This window comes from Dama dama, chromosome 22, assembly GCF_033118175.1.
Source record: "Dama dama isolate Ldn47 chromosome 22, ASM3311817v1, whole genome shotgun sequence".
In the NCBI taxonomy this organism is placed as follows: domain Eukaryota; kingdom Metazoa; phylum Chordata; class Mammalia; order Artiodactyla; family Cervidae; genus Dama; species Dama dama.
The window spans coordinates 13,350,337-13,365,508 of record NC_083702.1 but is presented as its reverse complement, the minus strand read 5'-3'; the positions used below and the strand labels follow the sequence as shown (position 1 = coordinate 13,365,508).

General features: G+C 60.0%; 1 protein-coding gene across 1 annotated transcript in view; it reads right to left on the bottom strand.

Annotated features, from left to right (window-relative positions):
* Positions 1-625: 625 nt before the first annotated feature.
* The window catches only part of TEAD4 (TEA domain transcription factor 4), a 31,983-nt gene continuing 17,436 nt past the window's right edge, over positions 626-15,172 (bottom strand). Inside the window, exons 4-11 of the mRNA XM_061124703.1 lie at positions 12,913-13,041; positions 11,668-11,711; positions 11,210-11,265; positions 8,826-8,947; positions 7,421-7,594; positions 3,421-3,561; positions 2,472-2,624; positions 626-909 (exon numbers count right to left, since the gene is read on the bottom strand). Of these exons, the coding sequence (XP_060980686.1) occupies positions 796-909; positions 2,472-2,624; positions 3,421-3,561; positions 7,421-7,594; positions 8,826-8,947; positions 11,210-11,265; positions 11,668-11,711; positions 12,913-13,041 (933 nt within the window). The 3' untranslated portion in view covers positions 626-795. The remainder of the gene's footprint in view (positions 910-2,471; positions 2,625-3,420; positions 3,562-7,420; positions 7,595-8,825; positions 8,948-11,209; positions 11,266-11,667; positions 11,712-12,912; positions 13,042-15,172) is intronic.

Sequence of the window (15,172 nt, the reverse complement as noted above, 5' to 3'; positions counted from 1 at the left end):
TGTGAGATGGCAAGGCATACCGACGGCATGGTCTCAGAGACCATCAGCGCACCGCGGGCCTCGGACCAACGTTCTTGGCCTTCACCCCCGAAGAGGACGCCAAGGGCCCCCAGGGCCCCCACCCACACTCAGAAGGGGCCCCAGCACTCCCACCCTCGCTGTCTTGGGCTCCCGTGACCTGAGGCCCCTTGGAACTCACCCCCCGGGCAGCTGGCATGGCCAGAGACTTCACGTCCACTGGAGCTAAAGAGCTCTGCTTGCCCCTGTCTAACCTCCACATCTGAAACCCTCCCCCGAGCTGCGCCGGCCTCCGCGTCGGCTGTTCACGGGGAGGGGCCGCAGAGGCGGTGGGGGAAGGGGGCAGACGCATCGCGCCCCGTGGCCGAGGTGCCCGCACAGGACGCACAGGCTGGGACCCGCGCCTGTCCCCAGGCCTCCCAGTGTGGCCCGAGCCGGGGGCAGGGCTCCAGGGCAGCTCGGGGACATGCCATCTTGAGCGTCGGCAGCTGGCGACCGTCCTGGCCGAGTCCACGGAGCCCTGGCTTCACAGCCGCGCCCGCGGCGGCGTCCGGCCCCTTCTCCCTCGGCCCTCCCGGGGCTCGCGCAGCCAGACGGGGCCTCTGAAGACGCAAGAGCTGGGGTTTATTGGGCTTGGGCAATTGCGGGTTCAGGCAGAGTTTGCTCCTGGGCAGAAAAGTCACCACCTCAACTCTCGGTGCTGCGGGGGGCTGCCCCTGTGGGGCCCCTCCCCTCGTCCCTGCACACGTGATGTCACCCCCTCCCAGTCCCTGGTCTCTACTCCTTCACCAGCCGGTAGATGTGGTGCTGAGCCCCGTGCTCGCTGGCCGACACCTCGAAGACGTACGCCACGCACAGCAGGGTCTCCTGGGTGTCTCTGTTGGTGACCACCTGCGGGGGGCGGGGAGGGGATGGGCCTCAGGACACAGTGTGCCGTCCGCCCCGCCCACCGCCCACCCCTGCCCCTACACCTGCACACACCGCACACCTGTCTCCTCACACCTACCCACATCACACATCTGTCCCCCCACATCTGCGCACACACCGTCCCCCCACACACACACCTGCCTGTCCCCCCACACCTGCACACACACCTGCACACACCACACACCTTCCCCCCACACCTGCACACACCACACACCTTCCCCCCACACCTACCCACATCACACACCTGTCCCCCCACATCTGCACACACACCTGCACACACCACACACCTTCCCCCCACACTTGCCTTCACACCTGCACACACCACACACCTTCCCACACACCTACCCACATCACACACCTGTCCCCCCCCATCTGCACACACCACACACCTTCCCCCCACACCTGCCTTCACACCTGCACACACCACACACCTTCCCACACACCTACCCACATCACACACCTGTCCCCCCACATCTGCACACACCACACACTTTCCCCCACACCTGCCTTCACACCTGCACACACCACACACCTTCCCACACACCTACCCACATCACACACCTGTCCCCCCACATCTGCACACACCACACACCTTCCCCCCACACCTGCCTTCACACCTGCACACACCACACACCTTCCCACACACCTACCCACGTCACACACCTGTCCCCCCACATCTGCACACACCACACACCTTCCCCCCACACCTGCACACACCACACACCTTCCCCTACACCTGCACACACCACACACCTTCCCCCCACATCTGCACACACCACACACCTTCCCCCCACACCTGCCTTCACACCTGCACACACCACACACCTTCCCACACACCTACCCACGTCACACACCTGTCCCCCCACATCTGCACACACCACATACCTTCCCCCCACACCTGCACACACCACACACCTTCCCCTACACCTGCACACACCACACACCTTCCCCCCACATCTGCACACACCACACACCTTCCCCCCACACCTGCCTTCACACCTGCACACACCACACACCTTCCCCCCACACCTACCCACATCACACACCTGTCCCCCGACATCTGCACACACACCTGCACACACCACACACCTTCCCCCCACACCAGCCTTCACACCTGCACACACCACACACCTTCCCCCCCACTTACCCATATCACACACCTGTCCCCCCACATCTGCACACACACCTGCACACACCACACACCTTCCCCACACACACACACCTGCCTGTCCCCCCACACCTGCCTCACACCTGCACACACCACACACCTGTCCCCCACACCTACACACATCACACACCTGTCCCCCCACACCTGCACACACACACCTGTCCCCCCACACCTACCCATATCACACACCTGTCCCCCCACATCTGCACACACATCTGCACACACCACACACCTGTCCCCCCACACCTGCACACACCACACACCTGTCCCCCCACACCTACACACATCACACACCTGTCTCCCCACACCTGCCTTCCCCCCTTCCCCCACACCTGCACACACACCCGCACACACACACCTGCAGGATGGTGAAGTTCTCCAGCACACTGTTCATCATGTACTTCTCAGGCAGGTGCTTCAGCTTGTGGATGAAGTTGATCATGTACTCACAGAGCGGGGAGCGGTGGATGCGGTAGCAGTAGTGGCCGTTCTCGTAGCGTGCGTACTCGGTCTGCGGGGCCGGGGACAGCGCGACTTAGAAGGCTGCTGCCCACCTCCAGCCCGACAGCTCCCTGAGGAAGGCCCACGACCCACTAGGGCTTAAGTGGGAAGGTGGGGCTGAGCCCCGGGGTCCCTGGAGACAGACCCCCACCTCCCCTGGGGACCCGGACACCCACCGGGTATCTGAGGGAGGAGCTTAAAGATGTGGAGGCGGGGACACAGTGACAGCTCAGTTCTGGCCGCACACAGGGGCAGGGTCACAGGGACCTTGTGGCCATGGATCCGTCATGTATGTGCATCTACACATCTGTGCACACTCAGGCACACAGCTGAGCATGTGGGCTGCATCAGAGTCAGCTTCAGGGGGCTAATGCTTCATCCACTCTAGTAGGCAAGAGGGGGCTAGCAAAGGGATTACAGTTGCACGTGGATCACAATTATCTCAAACTAAAACTTCACTGGAAATAACTTGAAGAGCTTTTCAGAGACTGCGACTTGCCCAGACAGCACCGCAGGTGGGAGAGGTCTGGGGTTAAGCACTGTGGGGGACTCAGGGCCAGGGTGTTGGCCCCCCAAGTCCTGATGTACAGCAGGTGAGAACCACCAGGAATGGGGGGGTAGCTGGCCTCTCACCCCCCCGGCTCGTGTTGGGCGTGAGGTAGGTTGTCAGTGATAAGGACGAGGTGAGGGTGAGACTGCCTTAATTCAGGCAAATCTGGGGAAAGAGGTGAGAAGCCCAGCTGGGGGCGGAGGGTGTGTGTGTGTGTGCGTGAGGGGCCGGAGCCCAGGTGGGCAGCGTGGCCTACCTCCACTTTCTCCACCACCTGCTTGCCGAAGGAGCACACCTTGGTGGAGCAGGTGATGATCATGTTCTCAGGGCTCTCGTACTGGCTGGACACCCCGTAGAAGGAGCTGCCCTCGTCCTCCATGTTGGTGTTGAGGTCTGCCTGGAGGGAGACAAGGGCGAGGGCGGGGTGGTGACTCAGAGGGGCCCTGTTGGGGATCACGGCCCAGGTCCCAGGGCCAGGACACCATCGAGGTGGGGGACACTCAGAGAGAACATGGATGTAGGACCTCAGAAAGCGTCCCTGTCTGTTCACACGCAAGCCTGGGGTAAAGTCAGGCTGTGCGACAGAAACAGTGGCAAGAGCCTGGTCCCCGCTGCCCACCAGGTACCCACCGCTCAGCAGACGAGACTTCACACTGGCCTGCAGCGCAACAAGACCCTGCCGGTGCCTTTCAGCAATGGCTCTGGGGGGCCGGCCCCTCGCCATCTCTGTGGCCCCGTGAGCCCAGCTACCCTAGACTTATGCATCTCAGTCTGCCTCCAGACCAGTCTCCCCAACACCAGCCCCCTTCTGCTTGGCCCCTCCTCTAAACTGCTCTGAGAGGTCTTGGCACCCTCATGCAGAACCCCTTTAAAACGCGACCACCACCGGGTTGGCAGGGCCTGGCCTTGCCCCTTCTGGACAGTGAAGACCCCGGAAGCAGGAAACAAGCTCTCCTAGGGCCCAGCCAGGCGCAGGGTGTGTGCCTAACAGAATGTGGCACGTGGCTGTCTGAGCCTGCCCCCGCACGGTGGCTCTGGGCGAGGAGCGGTCCTGTAGTCACAAGGAGGGCACCTACGCTTCCTGCACCTGCCAGTCCTCAGAACCGCAGCCCCACCCCAGCCCAAAGACCCTCCCGGGTCTTCTGGCATCACCTCCCACTCGCCTGGCCTTTCAGTCACCCATGCATCCTGCCTGGCCCAGAACAGCCGAGATGGAAGGGAAGAGGCTGCGACATAGTCTCTGCCCTCAAGGAGTGTGTGTGTGTGTGACTTGGGGGATTGGGGGGAGCAGCGAGAACAGGTGAGCTGACAGTTGAGAGAGAGAGGAGATGGAGCAGAGATATAATTCCATAAGGACTTCCCTGGCGGTCCAGGGGTTAGGACTCTGTGCTTCCAATGCAGAGGGCCGGGGTTCGACCCCTGGTCTGGGAACTAAGATCCGGCATGCAAAAAGGGAAGTCCCACAAGCGAAGGTCCAGAGTCTGCCCCAGAATCTACCCCCGGGGACCCCAGCCGGTGACAGCCACACAGCATCCTCTGTGACGTCCTAACTACGATCCCACCCCCTCGACAGCCCCACTGCAGGGTTTCCTGTCCACCGTGTACCCCCACTCTGAGCCCTGCACCCACACAAGCTTGGCGTCTCCACCCTCCCAGCCTGAGAGCAGAGCTGCCCCCCTGTTACCCTCAGAGGCACCCCACCCCCCACCCCAGCGCCCCCTCGCTCCCCTCCCTCACCCTATTCATAGCCGCGGCGCGGTGGGCAGCTCACAGGCTGTGCCCGGAACAGGTGTGGGGGATCGGGTGGCTGACAGATGAGCCGAGACAGCCGGGCGAGGGGGCTGGGGGCTCAGATTCATTGTCACGCGCTGGTATGTGCCCGGGAGACAGGGCCCTGCCACGGAGGAGGAGCTGGGGCCCTGTCCTCCCAGCCAGCTCGGCCCGGCCTTTTCAATCCAGAGTTAACAGCCATTGGTGTCCAGGAGGCCCCTCTCCCTCCGCCGACGGACAGAGGAGGACTCTGCTGATCTCACAGGTCCTGGGGGAGGAGGGCGGGGCGCTGGCCTCTCAGCCCCCACATCTCACATGCACGGGGCCCAGCCTGACCCCCCGAACCCCTCCTGTGCCGATGCCCCTGCCAGCTGCAACCGACGAGCCCTGGCGGACGCGAGCCGACCACTCATTCCCTACCCTCCACCAGTGAGGGCAGCAACTCGGCAGGAGGGGCCGGGAGGCCAAGCTGGGGACATCAGAGTCCCCCCTCCTCCCACTCCAAGTGCCCTCTGACCCACCCCACTGCCTGCGTGCCCAGGGCCTGGGGCCGGATGAGAAAACCACCAGGCAGGAAAAAGGAGGCTGGGGGCGGGGAGGGGGCTCACCAAGTCCTTGGCCAGCCGTGTCCCTGCCTAAATGTGTGGCCCATCCCCCGCCAGCTCCAGGCCAGGGCGCAGTAGAGGGTTCCGGATGGCTGTGGTCTGGGGCTGCCCAGGAGGACCCCGAGTCCCATGGTTAGCAAGCAGGAGAACTGCCTTCCCCACATCACAGGTCTGACCTTCCCTGGCGCCTCTGCCTTCCCCACACAGGAGGAGAAGGACCAGATGGCGGCTGAGGTGTCCCGGCCACCGACAAGCCCCCCCGCCCCCCGCCTCCCCGGCCCGCTGCCCCGTCCCCAGCTCTGATTTCACCCACCCTCACCCTGCCCAAGCCTCTGGCCATCAGGGCTCAGGCTGGGGACAGGAGGCAGGCACACGGCCCCCTTCACCGTCAGCTGACCGCACATGGTGGAGTCCTCAGACACACAGCCTCTCACACGCCCTCAAGAACCAAGAGCTGACTCTGCAGGTGGAGAAACAGGGCCCAGAGCAGCCAAGACTCCCGGGAAGGCAACTCTCCAGCCAGGCTGTCCACTGCCCACCTGGCTCTCCTTACACACTGGAGGGCTCGCTGGTAGTCCGCCCCCAGTCCTGTGTGGTAACCGCCCCAGGACGCTGAGAACGCGAGCTCCTGTTGGGTCCATAGAGCACAGGCTGTGTATGCAGCCCACAGACGGGGCACTGAGGCCAGAGTGGAACTTGCCCGTTCACGCTTCCTGGCACCTCCGCCCCCACCCCCTCTTCTTTCATCATCCCTGCCCCCAGCCCCTCTAGGGTCAGAAGAAAGGAGAGGACCAGGGCCATGGGCCAGACTGGGGAAGGATACTCTGGCTCCTCCCCACCTCCTGCCAGCTCTGATCTCCAGGCAGGAAGGAGATCATCCCGACCATCTCCTGGAAGCGAAGTCTGGGCTCTAGAAAATGACTCTGAATGCGCATCAAAGTTTGTTCTCTTCCTGCCCCCGCTTAGGGGCTGGGGTCCCTGTTTAGGCAATCCAGAGCCTTCTCCACCAGGACAGGGGGAGCACCAGGGCCCTGCGGGAGGCAGCAGGCACCCGGCAAAGCAGGAAATGTAGGGCGGTAGTTACAAGCACACTCCCAGAGCTGGGTCTGAGCTCTGGGCTGCCACTACGAACTGGGTGGCCCTGGCAGGTCATTTCAGCTCTCTGTGCCCGTTTCCCCTCTAGGGACCAAGGCTGTCAACTGTACCTCCCTTCAGTACGGCGGCAAGGATGCATGCTCAGTCGCTCAGTTGTGTCCGACTCTTTGTGACTCCATGGACTGTAGCCGGCCAGGCTCCTCCGTCCATGGGATTCTCTAGGCAAGGATACTGGAGTGGGTTGCCATTTCCTCCTCCAGGGGATCTTCCTGACCCAGGGACTGAACCCTCATCTCTTACATCTCCTGCATTGGCAGGCGGGTTCATTACCACTAGTGTTACCTGGGAAGCCCGGTGAAGAAGAAACATGCTAATAAAAGTAACACAATGAGGGTGATCTTCTCCCGACGGCCCTGACCTTCCCCAGCATGCCCATCACAAGAAGGATTGCAGGAGTCAGGCTCGCTGGGGCTGGGCATCTCAGAGCCAGGCCCTTGCTGACTCCATGCCTCAGTTTCCCCATCTATGAAATGGGGATCTAGGGTGGTTCTCATCTGGAGGGTGGCTAGAAGAACACAGAATATTATCTCCAACTGGAAGAAGGCAGGTGCTGGTGAGAAGGGTCCCCACGCTGCTATCTCCCCCGACCAGGGCAGGGTTCCCATCAGTGCCTCCTGCCAGCCAGGCCTCCCTGATCAGGCTTCACCCTCGGGGCAATTGAGCCAAGGGCCAGGTGATGGTCATTGACAAGCTGGGGCAGGAAGGACGAGGCCACGAGGGACTTACCCAGAACTTCACGAGGAAAAAGGCGTTGGAGGGTCCGCGTTCAAAGAGCTCCTTGAGGCCGCCCTTCTTCTCAGGGAACTTGTCGTAGATCTGGTGGATGTCCACGGCTTCGAGGTAGGGGTCGCTGTAGCTGGGGCTCGACTGGCCAATGTGCACAAATAGGTGCTTGTTGTACTGTGGGCACAGGAGTGCTGGTCTGAGGGACTGCGGGGCGGACGGATCAGCCCTGGGGCGCTGCGCCCAGCCAGGGGCCCAGAGCAGGGATGCCACGGCAGGGCCTCAGTTTCCCCTCTGGGAACACGGAGCAGGAAGAAGGGCTGAGCACAGAGCAAACAGGCATCCCACGCCTGGGGCGGGCGGCTCCCCAGAGGAGCTCGGCACGTGTTGGTCGCTATTTGCACTATTCTGAGTCGTGACTCGGTCACTGAACATCCTTAGGCGGGTCATTTCTGTCTTTGGACCCCCTCAATCTCACGTGTAATGGAAGACCATTGAAGCAGAAAAGGGGTGCTTCCTCCGCTTGGACTGATGGTAGGGGCATGGGAATCCCTTGCTGCAACCCAAGAAAATCCACTTCTTTCACAATACGTGCTGGGCTTCCAAGGAAGGGTTTGTCTGACTAACGAGTTCCTCACCTGAAAAATAAGCTTCTAAATGTCAAACTGGGAGTGGGAGGGTGTAGGAGGGAGGCTCAGGAGGGGAGAGGATATATGTATACGTATGGGCTGATCCACATGGTTGTATGGCAGAAACCAACACAACAGGGTAAAGCAATTATCCTCCAACTTAAAATAAATAAAAAAATAAAGACCTTGGGAAATCTTAGCATTTAAGAAAAAAAGTGTTAAACTGAAATGATCAGTGACGTTTCCCCGGCTCTGGTCTCCTGTCCACCTGGCCAGGTGCTACTCTGAACTCCACAGGTGACGCTGGTCACCCAGGATGGAGACACAGAAGGGGACAAGGTGGAGGTGGGCTGATGCTCCTGCTGGTGACCCCGAGGATGTGGGGCAGACAGGTGGCTCCTTGGAGCCATAGGGAACAGCGCAGTGCAGCCTGGGGTGGGGCTGGGACCAGTGTCTTCAGAGGGAGAGGTGACTAGGCGGGAGGAAGGAGGACGTGAAGGGACTGGGGGCTAGGATGGGGCACAGAGACCAGGGTAGGGCTTAGGGGAGGGAGAGACACAAGGTCCAGTGAGAAAGAAGCCAGGGGGAGGACGGGTGAACCAGGAGAGGATGAGAAGGAACAGGGAGCATAAATTTAGTCCCAAGGTGGAGGGGGGCAGAGGGCAGGGAGAGAAAGCCAAAGCAGGTAAAATAGGAGCTGGAGGAGGCTGGGGAGCAGCACCCTCCAGGAAGGAGGACGGGGCAGGAGAAAATCCAGCTGGCAAAAGGCCAGAACCTACCGTATCGGGGTCCTGCTGCCGCTCCAAGAAGGCAGAGAACTCCAACATCCAGAGCTTGGAGCTGGCCACACTGCGGCCCTGCCATGGGGGCGCGGGGGGCGCAGAGGGCGACGGGGCAGGTCCTGCCGGAGATTCAAACCCTGCACACGGTGGACGGCACATGGGAGCCGGCCCACACGGCCTCCCCACACCAGCCTCCCCCAGACCCCCAGACCCATCGGAACCTGGCTGGGGGACCTGCTGTGTGCCTCCCAGCAGGCATGGGGGTGGGGGCAAAGCACTGGCCAGCGGTCCAGGGGCAGCCCTGGCAGGGAGCTCAGCCCTGGCAGCTCAGTCCCCTCTGGGCACAGGACAGCTCTCGGGGGAGACGATGTTGGGCAGGGACAGGTTGTGGGGTGGCGAAGCAAGGGGATGGGAGTGGTTGGGAGCAGGGGTCAAGGGGAATGCCTGCTGGACCCAGGGCTTCCAGGGCAGGCACTGCTTGGTTCTTGCTCCAGAGGGGCTTCAGGTCCAGCCAGGGAGATAACTGGACAAATGACTACAATGACACGAGTCTCTGCCCAGCCCCTGGGACAGCATCTGGCCCAGAAGTGAATGCAGGTTTGCGATTAAGTGAAGCAATGAACATGATGAAAACAGACTGAGCGCTGCAGGGGGGCTCCTGGTCCACCTTGGAGGTGGTCAGAAAGGCTTTCCGCAGGTGATGCTTAAAGAGGTTATGCAGCGGGGGTGGGAGGGAGGCTCAGGTGGCAGGGGATATATGTATACTTATGGTTGATTCACGCTGTTGTAAAGCAGAAACTATCGTAAAGCAATTATCCTCCAATTAAAAATAAACTTAATAAAAAAATAAAAAGAAGTGATGCAGCAGGAGCAGGAGGCAGCAGCGGAGACAGGGGAATGGGCTCCAGGCAGAGGGCACGGGGCTGTTGGACGCTCATTGGGCTGGGAGGCTCCGTCCAGCAGGTTTGTGTGGGGGCCGGAAACAAGGCTGGAGAGTTGGGGCCAGGCTGCTGGGTGAGGAGTTCAGTTATCAGCCTGAGCTCAGGAGGGTGACAGAGGATTCTAGGCAAGGCTAAGGAGCGATTGGCTGAGCATTTCTGCACATCTTGTTCCTTGTGGAGGAAGGACTGGGCAGGGGCGAGGCTGGCCAGGGACGTGGCTGGCCAGGGACGCGGGCCACGTGGGCTCTTCTCGAGGGGGGACAAGAAGAGGGCAGTGAAGAGGAGGGGACACAGGAGGGACATGGAGGGAGCAAGACTGCAGGACTTGGTGACAGAGAGGACGAGAGGGCAGCCGAGGCAGGTGGGTCAGGAGCCCAGGGAGGAGACAGAGATGGGGTGGCAGAGGAGCGGGCAGAGGACCACGCCGGACACACCAGCTCACACACTGGACACCTGAGCTGAATCCCTCGTTCACTTGTCCCAGGGCAGCTTCCCGAGTCCTGCCTGGTGAGGGCACACTAGACGTGGCCCAACACACGGAGGACAGACACAAACACCAGCCCGGGATGGTGCCCAGGTGCACAGAGAGTGACAATCACCAGGGAGCCTCTAATGGAGTCTAAGCTGGAAGCAGTGCGGTGAGAAAGACGCTTTAAAAAGATGATGGGTGAGTTATGGGGCGGAAGAGCAAGGATGTGGCTGCAGATGGGGAAGCTGGTTAAGAGGCTACAGCAGTGACCCAGGCAGGAACAAGGAGGGCCCAAGAGAAGCTGACTGGCAGAAAGGGGAAAACACAGATTAGGAAGGTGGGGGTGGCCCCAAGTGGCCGTCAAGAACCTAGGAGGGTGGCAGGGCTCCTCTCAGAGCAGGAAAAGCCAGGCCAGCATGCAGGCAGGAGCCAATCCCAAACCAGGAAAGGTGGCCATGGGCGAGGATCCCGTCTTGCCCCGCAGAGGGGCAGGTGGAGGGACCCTCCTGAGAAAGAGGCAAGGACAAAGCTGGTCAAGTGAGAAGCCAGAGTGCCGCCCAGTCTGCCCCGTCTCAGGAGTCTTCCCTCTGCTGACCGGGGGCTCCAGGCTGGAACACCAGGCTCTGCGGGAACCCTGTCCTGAAGGAGAGGGTTACAGTGTCCCAGAGGGAGGCCAGCCCAAGAGCCAGACTGGACGGGACACATGTGCAGGTGGAGCAGCTGCCCGGGGCACCCACCATGCCCCTGGAACCGTGTGCACGCTGCCAGCCCTGAGTCTCTCTTGGGAGGATGGGCACACAGGGGTCTTGGCTCTGGAAAGGATCGGGGTGCAGCCAGGAGACGGGGTGCACAGTCTGAGCACGCACCAGGATGGCGTCTAAGGGGGCGTGAGCGCCCAGCTGTCGGGACCTGGGACCGGGACAGGAGCCGCAGGGTGTGACACAGGAGGGAGTCAGACCCTGCCCACCCACCTGGCAGAGGCAGTGACGGCTGGACAGTGTAGGTTTGCTGGGAGAAAGGTTTCACACTGCGGGAGATGAGAGAGGACGCGTGAGCCCAGGGCAGCCATGGAGCCTCGGTCAGGCCCCTGGGTTGTCTGTGATGCAGCCTGGGGGGTCGGGAACTCTGGCCTCCTGCTCCCTCAGGATTCTGACTGGCCCATGGAAGCAGCATGTCTGTTGGGCAAACCCATCACTCCCTCCCTCCCACCCAGGCCAGCCTCCTCCCCTCAGGGTCCCGAGCTCAGGCCCTGCCCCACCCAGGACAGACTGGAGCTTCAGCAAATGCCACCCAGGTGCCCCATCCATAAGCACAGGGCCACCCGGAAAGGCTGACTCCACCCTGTGACCCACCCACCCTGCGGCCGGGGTCAACAGAATGGTTCATTGGCTCAAGTGCAGCCCAGGGTGTAATCGGAAGCCATACTCACTCGTGGGACGTTCCGGCTTGGCCCGGCAGAGCTCCTTGCCAAAACTGAGGAGGTAAAAGCACAGGGTCAGCAGAGCCCCGTGGGCATGGCCAGCATTGTGGAGTCAGACATGGCAGGGGCCTCAGAGCTGGAAGGGAGGCTGGAGCCTGGGCCTGGGGGCTGGGAAGGGTGTTAACACCCCTGCCTCCATCCAGGCAGTATGGCCTCCCAGAGAATGCATCCAGGAAGCCCAGCCCCTGGAACATCTTCAAGTGAGGGTCTCCCAGGAGCAGCCCCCAAACTTGCAGACACGGCTCCTCCCATCTCCTTCCTCAGAGATAAGTCCTCTGTGACGGTGCCAAGCATGGCCCCCAACAGTCCTGGAGCCAGGCATCCTGCTTAGGTCTGAGCACCCCCAAAGTCACGTGGGCACACCTCAAGTCCCGTCGTCCTATCTACTCAATGCCATGCTGGACTAGAGGCCTCTGGACACTGAAAAACGGCTAGACAAGAGGCTCCCCGGACTGCCCCTTGTTCTCGGGCCTGGGGTGGTGCATTAGTCCCAACAGCCAGGAAAAACCCTATACGGACACACCCTGGGAAGGAGGGGCCTCTCTAGACTGTTCTTAGAGTGGCCAAGAGACCCGTTCTCAGGCCAAGAAGTTCACATTCAAGAGTTTGTTCTTGGACGTCAGCCTCCACCTGGGAGGAACACCTGAGGGGGAGGGGGGGTGAGGCCAAGTGGGGGCAGGGTTACTGGGGACCGGCCAGTGCTGCCCCAAAGCCTGGGGCCTCAGCTGCCTCTTCTGCATGTGCGCGTGTCAAGCTGCTTCAGTTGCGTCCCACTCTTTACTATGAACTGTAGCCTGCCAGGCTCTTCGGTCCATGGGATTCTCCAGGCAAGAATACTGGAGTGGGCTGCCATGCCCTCCTCCAGGGGATCTTCCCCCACCAGGGATCGAACCCAGGTCTCTCATGTCTCCTGCTTTGGCAGGTGGGTTCTTCACCACTAGCACCATCAGGAAACCAGGCCAACTCTGCAGAGCCCCCAGGCCACCCATTTGATGGCGTGGCTTCACCCTGTGTCCCTGCCAAGGCCCTCAGAGGGCGGTTCCAACACCTGCACGGCCCTCGGTCCTTGGTCCCTCCTTCCCTGAGAAGACTCAGGTGAGGACTCTGGTGTGGCCAGCGCTGTGTCTCCTCAGAAGGGGGAGGAGGGAGAAGGACAGGGCGGTCCGGCCTCTGGCTGCAGGCAGCCCCACTTACCCCTGAGACCGCTGGGTAGCCTGGGCCCCGGGTGAGGGTCATTTTACTGTGGAAGGCTGCGGCGGAGATGATCTGGGCGGACGACATGGCAGCCATGCTCTGCAGGGCCTTGTCCTTAGCTGCCTGATCCTGGGGAGACATTGGGGGGGAGGCCTCAGCGCGAGCACCGTCCAGGCCAGCAGAGGACCCGGGACCAAGCTCCCGCTCCTGCAGGGCTGTGAACCTTCCCTGTGACTCTGAGTAAGTCACTGGGTGGCTCTGATCCCTTTCCTCATCTGTCAAAGGGGACACTTGTCCTGCCTGTCGCACTAGCGTTTAAAGAGACTTTGACCCACTCCCAGGCACATAGCCGGAGAAAAACACGATCCGAAAGGATCCATGCACCCCAGTGTTCATTGCAGCACTGTTTACAATAGCCAAGATGTGAAAGCAACCTAAATGTCCATCAACAGAGGAATGGATAAAGAGGATGTGGTACATATATGCAATGGAATACTACTCAGCCATTAAAAAGAATGAAATAATGCCATTTGTAACAACACTGGATGGACCTAGAGAGTATCATACTGAGTGAAGGCAGACAGAGGAGAAATATTGTATGACATTCCTTATGTGTGGAATCTAAAAAGAAATGATACAAGTGAACCTACTTACAAAACAGAAACAGACTCACAGAAAACAAGTTTACGGTTGCCAGGGGGAAGAGATAGTGAGGGAGTTTGGGATGGACAGGTACACACTGCTGTATTCAAAATGGATAACCAACAAGGACCTACTGTATAACCAGGGAACTCTGCTCACTGTTATGTGCCAGCCTGGATGGGAGGGGGATTTGGGAGAGAATGCATACACACATATGTAAGGCTGAGTCCCTCCCCTGTCCACCTAAAACTACTAGAACATTGTTAATCAGTTATACCCCAAGGCAAAATAAAAAGTTTAAAGTTCGAAAAAAAATAAAGAGACTTGGAAGGTCACCTGCCAGACCACAGCTCTCCTGTCTCCTAAGGGACACCTGCGAACAGAGACCACCCAGGCCTCACTCACCTCCACACCAAGGGTGTCTGGGCCCCCACCTGGCTCACGGGAGAGGATGCAGGAATATGCCCAGAAGAGGTCATCTCTGGTCACATGGACAGTGATAAGGGCCAGTCTCCTGTGGTCCCCGTCTCAGACCTGGCCTATGGGTGTCAACTATACCACGGGCACCCATGGCTCCTGCATCTTTAATGTCTCAGAATGTGGCTGTCTGTCCTCTCCAGTCCAAAGACCCCCCCCAAAAAATGGGCTCACCCAGCACAGGCTCTGAATGAATCTGCAGTATCACCTGCTTATAAAAAATCCTTGTTAATACTTGTCTAAGCCAATGGTCCCATCCTGAGCTCCCCAACCCTGAAGGGCCTCTAAAGCAATAAGACAACATCTTGTATTTCAAAAAGTCCATATGGATCAGAAATAAGACCATACATACAGACAGTGGGCTGGTGCAGACAGCATTACAGGCCAAAACGTTGGGTTATGTCAACTTGGGAGCTGTGATTAGAAATCCTATATCTTTATGATGGATTATTTTTAAATGGGAAAAATACGTGGGCCCTTTATTTAATCACCAACTTGGTGACCCAAATCTGTCCCGAGCGATAAGCAAGTGGATTGCTAAGGGAGGGCCTCGCAGCTCACAGCTGGGTTTGCTGTGACTTCAGTCGCCTGGTGGGCGGCATTACAGCAAAGGTCCGAGTGGTGAGCCCGGCCTCCTGTGGGACACGGTGTGGGGCCAGGTGGCCTCTCAGGGACCCTTACAGTCACGGGGCACCAGACAGCCCCCGGAAAGTAAAGAACGCTGTCTCACTTTGGCTCTGAATGTCACAGGACCCCTGTGAGGCTGGCAGGACTTGTCACACCCACATTCTAAGATAAATTGAGGCTCAGAGAATTTAGGGGACCTGGGTGTTGACAGGGGTCATAGGATGGTCTGCCCTGTGAAGTGGGTCCAGGACAGGACATCCGTGACCTCTGACCTCTGCAGGCCCAGGGGCTGAGCAGACCAAGGAGGGGGAAGGTCAGGACCTGAGGGCACCCCATCTTCAGCACAGAGGGTGCAAGGGGCCACACTGAGCGGTGGGCACCCCAGCCCACTGTCCTTTGGGGGCCACACTTGGGCCCTGCTGTGATGCAGTCTCTGCTAAACAAAGCATTAGGCTGCCTCTCTGCAAGGACTCTGAGGATCTCAGGAGCGTCACCTAGACTTGCTCCCTCCAGG